General features: G+C 40.9%; 1 protein-coding gene across 2 annotated transcripts in view; it reads right to left on the reverse strand.

Annotated features, from left to right (window-relative positions):
- Positions 1-14,018: 14,018 nt before the first annotated feature.
- LOC311276838 (NACHT, LRR and PYD domains-containing protein 3-like) overlaps positions 14,019-16,678 on the reverse strand; it is a gene marked incomplete at its 3' end in the record, with an annotated part of 62,856 nt that continues 60,196 nt past the window's right edge. For both annotated transcript variants that reach the window (XM_084386788.1, XM_084386789.1), the window contains exon 10: positions 14,019-15,688. In XM_084386788.1, coding sequence (XP_084242914.1) covers positions 15,682-15,688 — 7 coding nt within the window. The remainder of the gene's footprint in view (positions 15,689-16,678) is intronic.

Here is a 16,678-nt window from a genome sequence, read left to right on the forward strand (position 1 = left end):
TGCCCTGCCACTGCTGTTCTTCTGTTGTATAAATTCACCCAGTGGTGGAGGTGCAAGCCCATGTAAAATTTTAAAAATAAGACAGGCATCTTGATAATATAAAAAACGGTCAAAATTAAATAAATTATATTTAGTAATAATATTGCAGTGGTGATAGCTGATAGGTTTTTGATCTAATATTTTTAAGGTTTGTTTATAAAGGGTTTCTATTGGTTTAAGAGTTGTCACATTTGCTTGGGACCAGCTTGTAAAACAATATGATATGTGAGAAAAAATCATGGCATACATATAAAGTTTGGCTGCCTCGGTGGTTAAATAAGGCCTTATGTGTCTGAAGTTAGCCAGATTATATCTAATGGTATTAGCCACCTTTTTAACATGCTTTTTAAAAGTTAAATTAGAAACTAAAATAATACCAAGGTATTTAAACTCAGACACAACCATAAGTTTTTCTCCTTCAATAAAAACATCAGCCTGCTGTGCACTTGTGGACCTCTTAGAAAAGAACATACAGACTGTTTTGTTAATGTTAAGATGCAGATCTGACATTTTTAGCCATTCGGAAACATGCACTAGTGCTTCAGTTAATTTAGTTGCAGCCTGTTGTTTGTTCTTGGTATGCAAATAAAGAACTGTATCATCTGCATACATTTGTAAATTAACCGATTGACAGACTGAAGGCAAGTCATTAATGTACAGGCTAAACAAGATAGGGCCCAATACTGACCCCTGGGGTACACCAATATTACAATCGAGATATGAAGAATAAGAATCACCAATATGTACACTCTGTTTCCTGTTAGTTAAATATGACTCATCTGAGAAATTAAAAAAAGATCATTTTGATAATAGTGTCCTGTGATTCACAGTGTCAAAAGCCTTTTTAAGGTCCAGAAACACTGCACCTACTATACCACCCTCATCTAATTGTGACTTAATATTTTCAAGGAGGAAACAGTTGTCTCTGTAGAGTGGTTTGTGCGAAATCCAAATTGCATTGGATGCAAAGGTGTGTAGCCCAAATTTAGATGTTTTTTCAGCTGTTCTGCTACCCATTTTTCTGTCACCTTAGATATCACTGATAAAATACTAATGGGTCTATAATTTGACACCATTGTTTTATCACCAGACTTATGGATCGGAGATACTACTGCTTTTTTCCAAGAACTTGGAAAAATACTTTGCCTAACTGACAGGTTAATCAGATGTGCAATAGGGCGAGCAAGTACGTCCCTGTGCAATTTTAAAAATGAGGTATCCAAACCATGTGAATCCCTTGCTTTTGAATTCTTTAACGAGGTTATGATTTTTATAACCTCTGTTTCAGATATTTCCTTTATTTTAAAAATAGGTTTAGCTTTATCAATAGGAATAGATGGTATAGTTTCAGTTGGGATACCTTGAGTCAGCTCCCTGACTGAATTTATAAAAAAATCATGAAATGTACTTGCTATCATATCATTATCTTGTGTCAAGCTTCCATTCACTTTGAGTTCATGTAAAGTTATCCTTTGTTCTTTATTCCGACCAGTTAATTTATTAAGATTTCTCCAAATACGTTTCCCATTTCCTTGAGCTTCATTAATAATTCTAATAAAAAACTCTGCCTTAGACTTCCTTAAATTCCTTAAAACCTTATTTCGGAGAGTTGTAAAGGTGAGCTGGTCGCTACTATGCCCTGATTTTAGAGCCCTCTTTAAAGCAGAGTCTCTTTCTTTCATTTGTTGCCAGAGAGTGTCATTTAGCCATGGTAAGATGTTCTTTTGTCCATGTTTACATTTCACCTTTCTTGTGAAGGCTGCTCTTATCTCAGTAATAATAGAAATAAAAGTGCTGCAGCTAATCTCAGTATCTCTGCTGGTTAGAAAGTCAGACCAGTCAATTTGGTTTATAGCTTTTTCTAAATTGATTGTTTCATTTTTAGGAATTTTCTCATAGAATTGATTTCTTGTGGTCGAGTTTACCAATTTTTTTCTAGTTAGTTTCCTTACCAGCAGTGTGATATTATGATCGGACAGACCAGTCAGCAGATTATGTGATGTAGTTACTCTCTCTGGTCTATTCGTAAATATCAGATCAATTTGAGTCTGAGAGGAGTTGGTTATTCTTGTTGGACCTTGTATCAGTTGGGAAAGATTACATTTATTTGTTATCTCTTTAAGTTTTTTTCTCTCAGTTTTTTTATCCCAATTTATGTTAAAGTCACCCATTAGTATTAACTCCTTTTTACCATCACATTGCTTAAGAATATTATGGAGATGCTCATAAAATATGTTATTGGTTGATGGTGGTCGATATAGGCAAATGACAATGAAAGACATTTGAGGAGATAGTGACATATTCAACCCAATATACTCCATGTCTATTTCCTGTGACCATTCAATGAGGTTACATGTTATTGTGTTTTTAACATATACTAGCAATCCCCCCCCCCCCCCCCCCCCCCGCCCTTATTTCTATCCCTCCTAAACACATTATACCCAGAAATGTCAAAGGCAGCCTCGGGTGAGTGCCTGTTAAGCCATGTTTCGGAAAGACCAAGAAAGTCCAAGTTAGAATGAGACAGTAAATGTTCTAACTGATTGCTTTTAGAGACAATGCTACGTATATTTAAATGTCCGCCAAGTAATCCCTTAGGTTTGGATTGCGGATCCCAGATCAGTTTCGCATGATTAAGAGTTTTAAAAAACTTAATTCTTCGATTTTTCCGAATCGCCGGGTTTAGTCCCCAGTGTTGCTGATTGAAAATGGGCCGTTTAACTGGTTTTGCGGTTTGGTTGGCCCTATTTTCTTGTGAGGGCAGAGCAGTCAAAGTTTGAAACTCACCGCTACCTGGCGTTCGTGGACAGGAGCGCTCTCCACACAACATCCGAGGCAAATCCCCAACAACTGCGGCCGCAACATCCGACACAGGGACAGTGCACCGCGCATCGGCACCAGAGAAAAGCGCCACGTTGAGAGCGCCGCTCCCCAGCAAGGACGAAGCAGCCAGGCCACTCCACTCGCCGCCGCTGTCCCCCCGCCGCAACAGGTCCCCCCCGCGCACACCTCCACTCGCCGATGGAGGCACCACAAAAGCAGGGGGAAAATCCAGAGCACCCAAAGAAGGCAGCAGGTCGCCAGCGGAAGCCAGGCGAGGCCCCGGGTTCACCTGGATATCACCAGCCAGCAGGAGGATTGCCATCAGGTAGATGATTTTTCTGTGTGGTTGTTTCAAGTTCTCAGCTCCTCGAGTATTTGTCCAGGTTGGTGGTTGGGTAGCACGGCCATTGTTTAGAATTTTGGCATAAACTACATATTGGCTCCATGGATTGAGATTGAAGCCACGACGAACGTCGCGTTCACAGCCAGATTGTTGTTGTTGGCCTGAATGGCAACTTCGCACGGATAGTAGCAGTAGTGCAAACACATAGTTCAAAACAAATAATCTTTGAACTATGTCGGCTAGTCTACGGGTTTTGTGTGTATATTTAGAACACAATCTGGGTTTTTTTTGTAGGAAGGCAAATTTGTCAATGTTGTTTGCGTGCGCTCCAGCATGACCTGCCAGACTGCCGTTGCGCACCGCCATTGCTGTATGATGTATGATGTCTCGTTTGAATCTGTGTGGAGGAGTGGGCCAAAATCCCTCCTGCAGTGTGTGCAAACCTGGTGAAAAACTACAGGAAACGTTTGACCTCTGTAATTGCAAACAAAGGCTACTGTACCAAATATTAACATTGATTTTCGCAGGTGTTCAAATACTTATTTGCAGCTGTATCATACAAATAAATAGTTAAAAAATCATACATTGTGATTTCTGGATTTTTTTTTTTAGATTATGTCTCTCACAGTGGACATGCACCTACGATGACAATTTCAGACCCCTCCATGATTTCTAAGTGGGAGAACTTGCAAAATAGCAGATTTTCAAAATAGAGATTAAAATACTTATTTTCCTCACTGTATATATATATATATATATTCTGGCATTTTTCTGAGCAGAAGAAATATGTCAGAGTGAATTGTTTTCAGATTACACAGTCATGTCCAATAGAGATTAAACAGTAACACTTTACAATACGGGTGCACAAATATGGATTAATTCATGCTTAACTAATGCACAGATAATCATGTGTTAATGTATGACTCATGAAGAACTATTCCATTAATTAATGATTACTGCATCAGTAACTAATAAAGATTCTAAATTATTAATAGATTAAGTAATATATTAATTGTTATTAATTAAATGTGTCATAATGTATTAATTCCTTAATAACTTATTTTATTAACTAAAAGTGTAAATTAATGCGTTAATTACCACAGTTGGTCAAAGCAATGTACTTCAACTTCCAGTTGTCTGCTTTAATTATTCATTAACTAATGATTTGCAAATGTATCATTATGTTATGACTTTACTTGTTGAGGCACATGACTATTAACTAATTGTTAAGTAATATGCCATTTTGGTTTTGACATCCACACTAAGCCATGGATTTCAATTTCCAACCATGTACAACCAAGATTTCGCTGAGTTCGATGAACCTTGTTGTTTACGTGTGGGGCTCATAATAACATTCCCTGTAATGTTAATGTTTAGAGAAAGAGTGTTTTTGGTAGTATTGTGGACGCACACAGAGTTTTTGTGTAATGCGAATAAATGCCATGCAGGGAACAAGATTAAACGAACCCATCAAATTATGCACGTCTTGGAATTGATTCATTTCGACATGCAACAAACCTGGAGGCACCGCTGGGATTTGTAAGAAGTGCGAGCCGGAGTGCGAGACGAAGTGCGAGCCGAAGGGATCACAAGAGGGAACACCGTGAGCACGCGAGTGAGCGGGGAGTCTCGGCCGAGTAAGCGGATGCATACCAGAAGCGTGAGATGGATCTGGAAGCTCTAGCCGAACGTGTAACGGGGAGACTATGGCTGTTGACGCTCGACCAAGTGAAGGAGGTACTACTAGGCGCGCACTTATCAGAAAGATTACAGAGTCGATTGATGCCGCGATTGATAGGGAGGAAGAAGACGTGGCGAAGCACTATTTGTGTTCAATGTTTTCGTTCATGGAGGCGCAGGGAGAGAACAAGGATGAGGAAAATGGCGGCCGCAATAAATTCGAGACAGACAGCTTGGGGATTGAACAGGATGTGGTGAATGAGGCGGATTCACACTAAAATTCCTCTGAACTGCAGATTGGAAATGTGAAGATGAGAGATAAAATGGGAAAAATAAAAGTGAAAGAGGGTGAGATAGGAAAAAAAACAGCCTCTAGAACAGCAAGAATTTATTGGCATGGCCCCTGAAGTCACTGTGAGGAGGGATTTCAAAGTCTGCGGTCAGATTGGAGAGAGTGGGCAAAAAAATAAACTGTCATTCACTAATTTGATGCACCAGGTTGACAAAGGGCTGAGAAGAGGCCATGGTGAAGCAGAAATTATTGAAGCAGTAATAAAAGCTATAAGCCCAGGATTGAGCCTACACAATATGCTGGAAATTAAAAGAGATCTCACTCTTTCACAGCTGAAAACAATACTGAAGGGATATTTCAAGGAGGACAGTTCTACAGACCTGTACTACAAATTGTTGAACATCACTCAAAGTGCCAATGAATCACCACAAGCCTTCCTTTTCAGAGCCATTGAGCTAAAAGAAAAACTGTTGCACACTTGTGAAGAAGGTGGTGAGTATTCTCAGTACAGAACACATTCAGAAGAAGTTTCTATGCTCGGTTGGCACCATAATATGATCAGTGATCATATTAAATTTCAGATGAGGCCATACCTGGACGATTCAAAAATCTCAGATGAAATGTTGATAAACAAAATGAACGAAGCAGCCGGTGATGAGACAGAGAGACTAAATAAACAAGAGTTACTGCGACCCACAAGAGAAAACTCAAGAGCTCCTGCGACAAAGGATTAAACAGCTGGAGGCGGAGTTAGAACAAAGAGGAAAAACAGAGCATGCTAGAGCTACCACCTACACCAACCACATACCTTTATGACGACATCCAAGATTGGAGAACCTCATTGGTCCTAGATGTATGGTTGACTGTTTCTTTGAATGCATGCCTGTGCAGGCGCTCTGGGACACAGGGTCACAGGTGACCATCATCAATGAGGAATGGAAGAATATTTGCTTTCCCCACATTGCGACACGCAGCTTAAGTGAGCTGCTGGATGAAGGTGAAACCCTCATTGGTCGAGCAGCCGATATACCCTTCTCGGGATGGGTGGAGTTGAAGTTTCAACTTGGGCCGAAAAGAGGGGCCCAGGCAGAACTCCTGGTTCCTGTGCTTCTCTCTAGTGAGCAAGGCGTGGGGCAGCCTCCAATCATTGGCTATAATGTTATTCAGCAGCTGGTGACAAAGGGAATGGAGCAGTACCCTGATATCATTCCAGAAGTGGCAAAGGAAGCCTTCTCATGTGACTGCAAAAAAGCTGTTGTATTGATTAGAATGATGCAGGATGACGACCAAGTTGTAAAAGAAGGAATTGTGAAAATTGGACGGATTACTACAGTAGTTGCTGCCGAACAGACAAAAGTGGTGAAATGCAGTGTGGGAGCTGGTCCTCTAGTTTCAAAACAGGAAGTCCTGTTTGAACCAGAAGTTATTCCACAGTGGCCTGAGGGACTTGATGTAACTAAGATGGTAATCAGTCTTCAGAAGGGAAACTTGACTAAAGTTCACATCCCAGTTACCAACATCAGCAATGTGGACATTATGCTTGCTCCCCGCACTGTACTAGGACGAGTTCAGCAAGTCAGATCCATTTATCAAGCAGACACCAAACACGCTACTGTGAAGTCAGACTGGAATAACATTGGGGAGAATGTGGTGGCGGCAGGAGTGGTGGTCGCTGAAGGTAAGGACGTGATAAGCCGTGAGGTGAAGGATCTGAACGAGATTGACAACACAGGACAGGATACTAATGGAAAACTGTGGGACCCACCAGTGTCAATTGACCATCTCACCCCGGAGCAACAGAGAAAAGATAACAGCTGCTGAGGGAGGAGTGTGCAGCATTTTCAAAGGATAAGAACGATGTGGGGTGCATCCCGTCACTCCAAATGAGAATCAGATTGAGTGACACGACACCAGTAAAGCGTACGTGTGTCTCCGTACCAAAACCACTACACAAGGAGGTGAAAGAATATGTGGAAGACCTTTTGAATAAAGGATGGATTCAGAAGTCCCGCTCCTCCTACGCATCTTCAATCATCTGTGTCCGAAAGAAAGATGGTAGTCTACGTCTCTGTATAGATTACCGGGAGCTCAACCGCAAATCCATCCCAGACCGTCACCCTATCCCACGGGTACAGGACATGCTAAACAGTTTATGTGGAAGTACATGGTTCTCGGTCCTGGATCAGGGGAAGGTGTATCATCAGGGGTTTGTGGAGGAGGGCAGTCGACCATACACAGCTTTCATAACACCGTGGGGCCTTTATGAATGGGTCAGGATCCCCTTTGGGCTGTCCTCTGCCCCTGCCGAGTTCCAGCGCAGTATGGAGGAGTGTTTAGTGGGACTCAGGGATGACACCTGCCTTCCATACTTAGATGATAACCTCATACATAGTAAGACATTTGAGGAGCATCTCCGTGATGTTAAGGAAGTGTTACGCCGCTACCAAGCTCATGGAGTGAAGCTTACAGCTAAGAAGTGTGAATTGTTCAGGGCTGAGGTAAAGTTCCTCGGGAAAATAGTCTCTAAAGGGGGATACACTATGGACCCCAAGGAAATTGCACCTGTACAAGCACTAAGAGACCATAAGCCTAAGACGGTCGGAGATCTGAGACAACTGCTGGGGTTCCTGTCATACTATCGCACGTACATTCCCAGTTTTTCCCAAATTGCCAGACCCCTCTATGAACTATTGTCAACAGGGAAGCCTTCAGGAAAGGGGACAAGCAGTAAAGATGGCAACGGTAAGAAGGGTCGGGGTAAAGGGGGAAAAACAGCTCAACTTCATTCCAGTCGGCCTATAGCTTGGACAGAACAACATCAGAATGTCCTCAACCAACTACTTGAATTCTTGCTTCACCCTCCGATCATAGGCTACCCTGATTTTGAACAGCCCTTCATCTTGCATTGTGATGCATCGCAAGACGGACTGGGTGCCGTACTATATCAGAGGCAGAAAGGGAAACTGGTGGTCATTGGCTTTGGGTCATGGACCCTAACAGTTCCAGAGAAGAATTACCATTTGCACTCGGGGAAACTGGAATTCTTGGCGATGAAATGGGCCATTTGTGAACGATTCCGTGAATACATGTATCACGCAACCTCCTTTGTGGTCTATATGGACAACAATCCGCTGACATATGTTTTGTCCACGGCCAAGCTCAATGCCACCACCCACAGATGGATAGCAGAGTTGGCTGACTACAATTTTACCATCAAATATAGACCAGGCCACGTACAGCGTGATGCTGATGGACTGTCAAGGATGCCTTTGGACATGGAGAGTTACATGCAGACCTGTTCGCAAGAGGCTAGCCCAAGAGTCATAGCTGCTGTCACGGATGCACTTCTCCTGAAGCCGGAGGAAGAGGAGCCCTGGATGTGTCCAGTCACCGTAACAACAATTTGCTCCGAGGCAGAGCAGGAGCAAGGAGCAACACAAGAGACCAAAGTGACCCCAGAGGAACTGAGAGGAGCACAAGAAAAAGATCCAGTGCTTGGAAAAGTGCGGGAGTACGTGCTAGCAGAACGTTGGCCGAGGTTGGTGGGACGAGATTGTCGCGATGAGTTGACTGTTCTGTATAGGCAGAGAAACCGGTTGTATGTGACTGAGGAAGGAGTACTGTGTCGACAATTAGCAGGACGCACCCAGACAGTGCTGCCCAGAAAATACCGCCAGTTGGTGTTTAAGGAGCTTCATGAGGAGATGGGTCACCAGGGAGTTGAGCGCACACTCAGCCTCATCCGGGACAGGTTCTATTGGCCTCAAATGCAGGCTAATGTGGAACATTATGTCACCAAGGTGTGTAGCTGTCTGAAACGCAAGCATCCAAATAGAGTGACGAGAGCTCCATTGGTCAATATAGTGACGACTTACCCTTTCGAATTGGTATCAGTGGATTTTCTACATCTGGAGGGCTGCAAGGGTGGCTACGAATACATCCTGGTATTAATGGACCACTTTACATGCTTTGCCCAAGTGTACGCATGCAAAAATAAGTCTGCAAAAACAGCAGCAGAAAAGATCTTTGGCGACTTTGTTCTCAGATATGGGTTCCCCACTAAACTCCACCACGATCAGGGAAGGGAATTTGAAAACAAGTTGTTTGAGCACATGGAGGTAATCTGTGATATCCAACATTCCCGCACGACTCCATACCACCCTGCTGGAAACGGGCAGGTGGAAAGATTTAACAGAACATTGTTGTCAATTCTGAGATCCCTGCCGAGTCAAGCCAAGGCTGATTGGAAGAGCTCTCTAAACAAGGTCGCCCACGCGTATAACTGTACACGCAGTGAAGTGACAGGTTATGCCCCGTATTACCTTCTGTATGGCAGACACCCGAGGCTGCCCATTGATGTAATGTTTGGCCTGAAGCCAAGGGAGAGTGGAGGGTCGCATAGTGATTAGGCTGCCAAGTGGAGAAAGCGCATGAAAGAGGCATATGAATTGGCATCAAGGACAGTTCAGAAAGAGCAGAGGAGAGGAAAACAAGGCTACGACAAGAAGATATATGGAGCAGATCTCCAGCCAGGAAACAGAGTTTTGGGGAGAAATAGGTGGTCCAGGGAAACTCCGGTCATACTGGGAGGATCGAGTGCATGTTGTGACGGAAAGGAAATATGCAGACGGTCCAGTGTATGTGGTTAAGCCAGAACGTGGCCCAGGGGAAGCGAGGGTCCTACACCGAAACTTTTTGCTGCCTTGCGACTTCCTACCGGTTGACTCTGTCCAGCAGAACAGGAGTTAAACTCAATCAAGGGGGCAAACTGACTGTGGCGAAGGGGAAAAAGGACACACATCAAGTGGATGCTGAGATGGAAGAGGATTCTGAGAACGAGGATGACTGGAGAGGCTGGACGACATTGCCGATAAAGCAACGCGGAGAGAGAAAAAGCCGACCAAGAGTTGAGGAGGATGAGATCCAATTAACCCTCTGAGGTCGACAAACGCGCCCGCGCGTTTTGCTGGATTTTTTTCAGTTCAGTTCAAAAGAAATTAATTTTGCTCTGTTGACTTTGATATTACAAGCAAGTTTCATACATCAATTGATTCTGTTAAATGTGTATTATTTTTGTGTATACTCACAATAAAAACAAACTGTTGTGCTTTTTGCCAAATAAAGAAAAATAAACGTGATGCGAGTTCTGCCTTCTCTCTGTCAGTGAAGACCATTCTGAAACGCGTCCGAAAATTAACAATAACTCAGCGAATACTGAGTCAAACAGGCATACAGTCACACAGGCATGAAGCTTGAATTCTCTTCTTTAAAATGAGGTAATTTATATAAAAAACAAATATTCTCATCTTGTGAAATCTGTATTAAAAGAGAGCGATTCCAGTCGAGCTAATTAGAGCTCATTCAAAGGTAATGTGACTCCGCCCACAGAGAGCGTGTGCTATTCAAATGCAAATTACTGAGGCAAACCTGTGAACGCCCCCATATCAGCTCGAGGAAACACAAGTTTAATCATATCATTGTAGCCTACGTGTTTACACCATCTGGCAGCGCTGTGAGGAATAATAATAATGGAAAATCTACCTCAGAGTGCGGGTATTGCGAGGAGAGAGGATCCGAATATGTAGTAAGTTTTTTTTCCTTCTCAAGTTAATCGCGTTTCTGTGAATGAATGAACGGCAGCTGCAGAGATGCGCGCTGTTTACCACAGCTCGCAAAAAGACAGTTTAAATTTAAATTGTGTCTCTGTGTGAATGAATGATGATGTTTTAGCAAACTGTATTGCTATACTGAGCTGAGTAAAAATCGACAGAAATATGTTGAAATATAATGTAGGCTATTTCATGGGCGGATCTACAAGGGGGCAAGGGGGGGCAGGTGCCCCCCCCCCACTCTAGAGCCTTGCCCCCCCAGCTGCCCCCCTAACTTTGATGATCCAAAAACAACCCGCCACTATGTCCATAAGCTTCTCAAAACAGTGAACTAAACAATACATTTACCAAAAGTGAACAATTTAATTTTTAATTTTAAATGTATTATTAGCCCCTCCCCCCTGCCCCTCAAATACTTAGCTACGTCCCTGATTCAAACGTGCAGAGCGGCGTTCGCTCAGTCTGGCTCACACACAGTGAGTCTGCTGCGGTCCGGTGGCCCTGCAACCAGACTGGAGAGACTGAGCTGCCCCAGAGCCTCTGAAGGTGAAGTGAGTTTCCCCAGGTGTAGTTTAAACACACGTTTAACTTAGTTACATTTGTAATGAATGTATTGTATGCTAAAGACGATTCAGCATCAGCAAAAACAGCGAGTCTATAACGTTAGCCAAAATCAGCGGTCAAATCGCTCCCTCGTGATTTGTAAGAGCACTCTTCCCTTTGATTAGCCTCATTTTGATTTTAGTAAAGACAAGAACAGCTTAATAAAAAATAAAAAATATTGTTTGTATTCTAACGTTTACTGATTTACTGATAGCCCATATTACTCCTGAGCAGTAATCAGTAGACATTACTGAAATTAAAGCACTGGGTATATAATTTGTATATTTGTTTAATTGTATCCTTTTTTTGTTTGACCATGTGTTTGTACTTTATTTTTGGTGTCCTATGACCTATGTCTTCTGAATATAAAACACAAAAGCCTGCACCCTTCTGCATAACATACATGTTTTATTTGTTTTGTTAAAGCATTTCTTTTTCTTTTGCTATAGATATTTATTTTACATTTCAAAATATAAAGCAATATTAATTGTGTTCTAAATTATATTTATTTCCCTTTTTTTTTATATAACAAAAAGAACCGATAAGAATACCTTTAAAGTACCGGATCGATAAGGAGTATTGGTAAGAGTAGTAATACCGAACGATACCCATCCCTATTGGCAGCAACGAATTAAAAGTTATGGCCAATTTAACTGTGATTAAATTCAGTATACGTCTGCCATATGTTGACACCCCTCAAAATTCCTGCCCCTCTCTCGCCACCCCATCAATATTTTTTCTAGATCCGCCCCTGCTGTCGCATATATATTTTTATTCTGTATTAAAAAGCTGAATACATCTGTTTCTGCATAACAATCAAAGCGAGTTTGATACAATACAACATTTTAACATTAAGATCTTTGACTTTAAGCATCGGGTTTCGTTTAAAAACAGAACTGACACTGTAAATGAACGCGCTGTTTTGAGTTTATGCGCCTGCTGCTGATAATAGGCTACCGAGCTGGGGACTATTATCAGGCGCTGCGTCATATCATTACGCCTGCTGTACCCATGGTACAGCCGCACAGTTCCTTGATTATTACGCAGGAATGAGAGTAGTTCCTAGCCATATAGGCTTAGAAAATCGCAACTTTTCATTTTCCGTCGATCTAAGTACACGGTTTAACTACAGAAGAGTCAAGTTTTAAATAGGAAAAATATTGAAACTCGTTGGTCATTTTGAAAGAAATGCTACTGGACTCATCAGAATCAATGATCTATGCTAAGCTATGCTAAAAGTGCTACCGTCAGACCCGGAGTTCGGCTGAATGGATTCTAAAACGGTAAAACTCATCTGTTTAACACTGGGGGAGTTGTAAAATGAGCATATTTCCAAAAAAAGTGGAGTATCCCTTTAACTAATGATTCACTATGGTTAAGTAATACAACCATATTGTAAAGTGTTACCTAACAATACAAATAATCAAATCAGTTTACAAATTTTAAGGTTTAACATAAATAAATACCCCGGTCTACTAAGAGTCTACTTGTTTACATCACTACACACACTTTGACGCTGCATACAGTGCGGTAGATTTTAATCGGTTCATGGGGAAAGTATTCTTAAAATGAATTGTAAAAATCTGAATAATTTGTAATAAGCGTGTTTCATTAACAATAAACACACGTCTACCCTCAGGCACCATGAAAGTATTGGTGAGCTGGATCCGGATCAAGACCTCCACATCATCTGCCTCCATTACGTCTTCCTGTCAAGACTGAACTGGCACCTGAAGGAGTTCGTTCAGATGTGGGACAGGCGTCCTCTTTCCACACTTTCCTTTTTTTTTGTCATTTGTTGTGTATCTTTGGATTATGTTGTGTTGTAAATAAATCCAAACAATCTAAAATATTCTTTTCCATTCCATTCTTTTTTAAATCTCATCATTCTTTGAGCAAGGTTCCTCAAAATGATAGGGCCTGATAGCAGCTGATAGGGCCATTATGGGAGGGTCTTTGTGTTTCTCAGGTGTTAAACATCAATATTCATGATGTGATCACACCTCCTCGCATAAAGCTTTCTTACACAAAACATGTCTTACAAATTTAAAATCGATATATTGTTTTATCTGAATGTGTTGTCAGGATGATTTTCACAGTTTTGGAGCCAATATTCTAGGCTACGTGATACGATTTTCAAAAGTCTTGTGAAGAAATAATCAGTATGGGTTTCATGACCTTATTTCAGTGACAATTTGTTTTTGTTTTTTCACAAACCACGCATAAATGTCATTATCTCAGAACTACAAACTTTTACATACATGCTGCTGACATATTATTGTAGCAGAGTTTGTGCTGAATACAGTGTAATCAGACTTTAGCCATGAAAATGTCACAAGTAACAGAAATAAGCACAAATGTCAGAGCATGTCAGAACACCTCCAGGACCCAGGAAATACCTCAGACCCCAGAGGGTTAAAGTTAGTTGGATCACATTGATTAAAGTACTGGAATTATATGTATGTATATATATATATATATATATATATATATATATTGATCATTACCTTATAAGTTAAACCTGGCATTTATTCAGTATTTTGAATAACATAAGCTTAAGTATTGAGAACAATATAAAACATGCTGAAATGCATTCTTGTCTTGTCTTTTTTTTTTTTTTTTTAATTACAAGCAGGAAGAGAAATAAAAACAACTGCAAAAATATAGGTATAACTGATTTTGCTTTAAATGTTGAAGTTTACAATCATGGTATCAATACACTTCTCCAATGCAATGTTTGTGTATTTCAGCAACATCTTTTTTTTTCTTTTTCATTTTTCTAATAACATTGTGCAGTCAAACAGAAGATAGAACAATAAATTATGTGCCTTTAGGCATTTAAAAATAATAGTAATATATTAAAAGGCATGGATATATTGATATAGCACATTTTAGACTTTAACGCGTTTAATTTTATTTCTAAGATCAAATGAATTTTCAGTTAAAAATGGTCTTTTAACAAAGCTTTATTTTGATACAGTTTAAGTTGTGACCTTTTATTTTGAAATGTGAGTCAGCAAGTTTCCATCCACTTTTTGCAGTGTTTTGTTATCGACAAAGTGAATATGCGTTAAAGGAAACCGTCATAATTAGTTTTGTACTAATTTCTATACTTGAAAGAGACAAGCACATGATCTTTTATTTTGACGGAAACTGCATCAAGCTTTTATTTGGGCGGAAAACATGGTTTACAAATGCGTCTCATTACATTTCTGGTACATTGTGGTAAATTTCAACTGTGGCATGTATGTGTGGTTGTTAAGTGAAACAATAATGCTCCCTGGTTGTGTACGGCTGGGGTCAGCCTTTATTTGACTGAATCTGTTACAAGTAGAATTAGGTACTGCGCCTTTGAGGTGGAACGCACTCTGTTACTCCCTCACTCAGAGTGGGCAGTCGGTATGAGGAGTGCGAGCTGTGAACATTGCATGTATGCGTGCAGGCTCGTTTTGTATTTCTGTTGCTCTTATCCTGCTTTTATTTCTATTCAGTCACGCAGGTGTACGTTTTGTGTTTTGCAAAATGCCCATGTGTGCGTGTGATCGACGACGACACTGATAATAAATCACCACTGTGGAATATCAGTTACGTTTTACGTGAGTCTTTGCTTAGACCTGAATACAACCATTCAGGCATGCTATCTGCCCTTTTGTGAGAAGGAAAGCGTTACACGTTACTGTGTGCAACAAGTGTCTCATAGCAGTCGCCGAGCGAACGCACAGAGTAATGTTATAAAAAAAATATTCAACAGACAAATGTAAATGATAAAACAGCGCTGTGTTACTCCACATACTCTTGACCAGAAGAAGCAGAAGCGGCGACATAATAAAAGTAACATTAATAATCTCATCCGTAAACATGATTTATGCCCGAGTCCCATCGGATTCTTTTCCACCGGCTGTGTGGCGAAGACAACAACTCCCATGATTCCATGCTCAATCTCACCGTCATCAAGCTTTGAATAGGCGACCTCTAGCAGCGGAAAAACTACATGTTGTAGCTTCAAACCAATGTAAAGCATTTATATATATATATTTTTATATATCACAAACAACTACAAATATTATCATGTAAAATGGGGCACCAGTATAAAAGTCAGCTCTGAAGAAGAAACCAAAGTTTTCCGTGTTTGACTCTGGATGAAGGATTGGATCATTCTGTAAAGTTACACAAACACGTGTGTGTGATGATCACTGTGGGTTTGTGTCTGTTGATTCTGTTGAACGTGATGTGTCTGTAGCGGCGCTTTATTCTCCATCAGCTGATCCAGAGAAGGTCAGAATCATTCACCATTAAAACCTGTCAGTAAAACACAGACAGTCAAATTATCCACTGTAGAACAACTAAAACAAAGTATTTGCACTATTAGTCAGAGATAATAAAATAACCCTGTGATGTACAATTTTTTAAATATCTTTTAACCATTCAGATTTCGATTTTGCATCCAAACCACCGTGAATGATGACCCTTGACCCTTATCCATAATCCTGTATGACTGTCCTCTTTCTGTCATTGGGTCAGTTTTATTTATGACAACAAAAGTAGTAATAAATATTTAACATTATCTTCTATTGCACATGATATTCAAAATAATGCAATTTTCATCATTCTGATTATCCGCTATAAGAAGTGTGGTTATTTTGACCACCATTATTCTCATACCCCAATGCACAGCACAAATGATGAACTCACATAGAGTAGGAGTGTTACTGGCCACTGTTTTAATCTACTTAAGTCAAACGCTAAACACATTTCTATGGACGTACTGGATGGTTATTCTGCACTGTGATGAACATCAAACTGTGATAGCAATGCCGCTTCAGACGGGGTTTCCTAAGCTGCCACTGTGTTCTTCACACTGTCTCGGGATGAAGATAAGCAGCAGACACTGGTGGCAGCGAGTTCAGCGATTCAGAGCGAGGGAAAACTTCAGAATAATGTCAGACTTCATTCATGGAGTTGTGTGAACAACACACGTCATATCTGTGACACAGACTTAATATTTATCTATTTCGGGTCCTACTTATGCGATGACGAGCACATGAGCCGTCGAGCCGTGCTGCTTGTATTTATCCAGCAAAGCCCCTTCCCGTGCCCAAAACTGTGTGTTCTGTGGATGAGAGTCTGAAATGAGGACTGTCCTGCTCCACTTCACAGACGATAAGTGCTAAGAGAATCTCAGAATGACAGGACATTCTTTTATGACACTTTATTCAATAGGAAGAACAGCTCGATCCGCACGTCATATGTCATTATGCTATTTCTACATCATTACGCTATTTCTACGGC

This window comes from Rutilus rutilus (genome assembly GCF_951802725.1).
Source record: "Rutilus rutilus genome assembly, chromosome: 18".
Classification (NCBI taxonomy): domain Eukaryota; kingdom Metazoa; phylum Chordata; class Actinopteri; order Cypriniformes; family Leuciscidae; genus Rutilus; species Rutilus rutilus.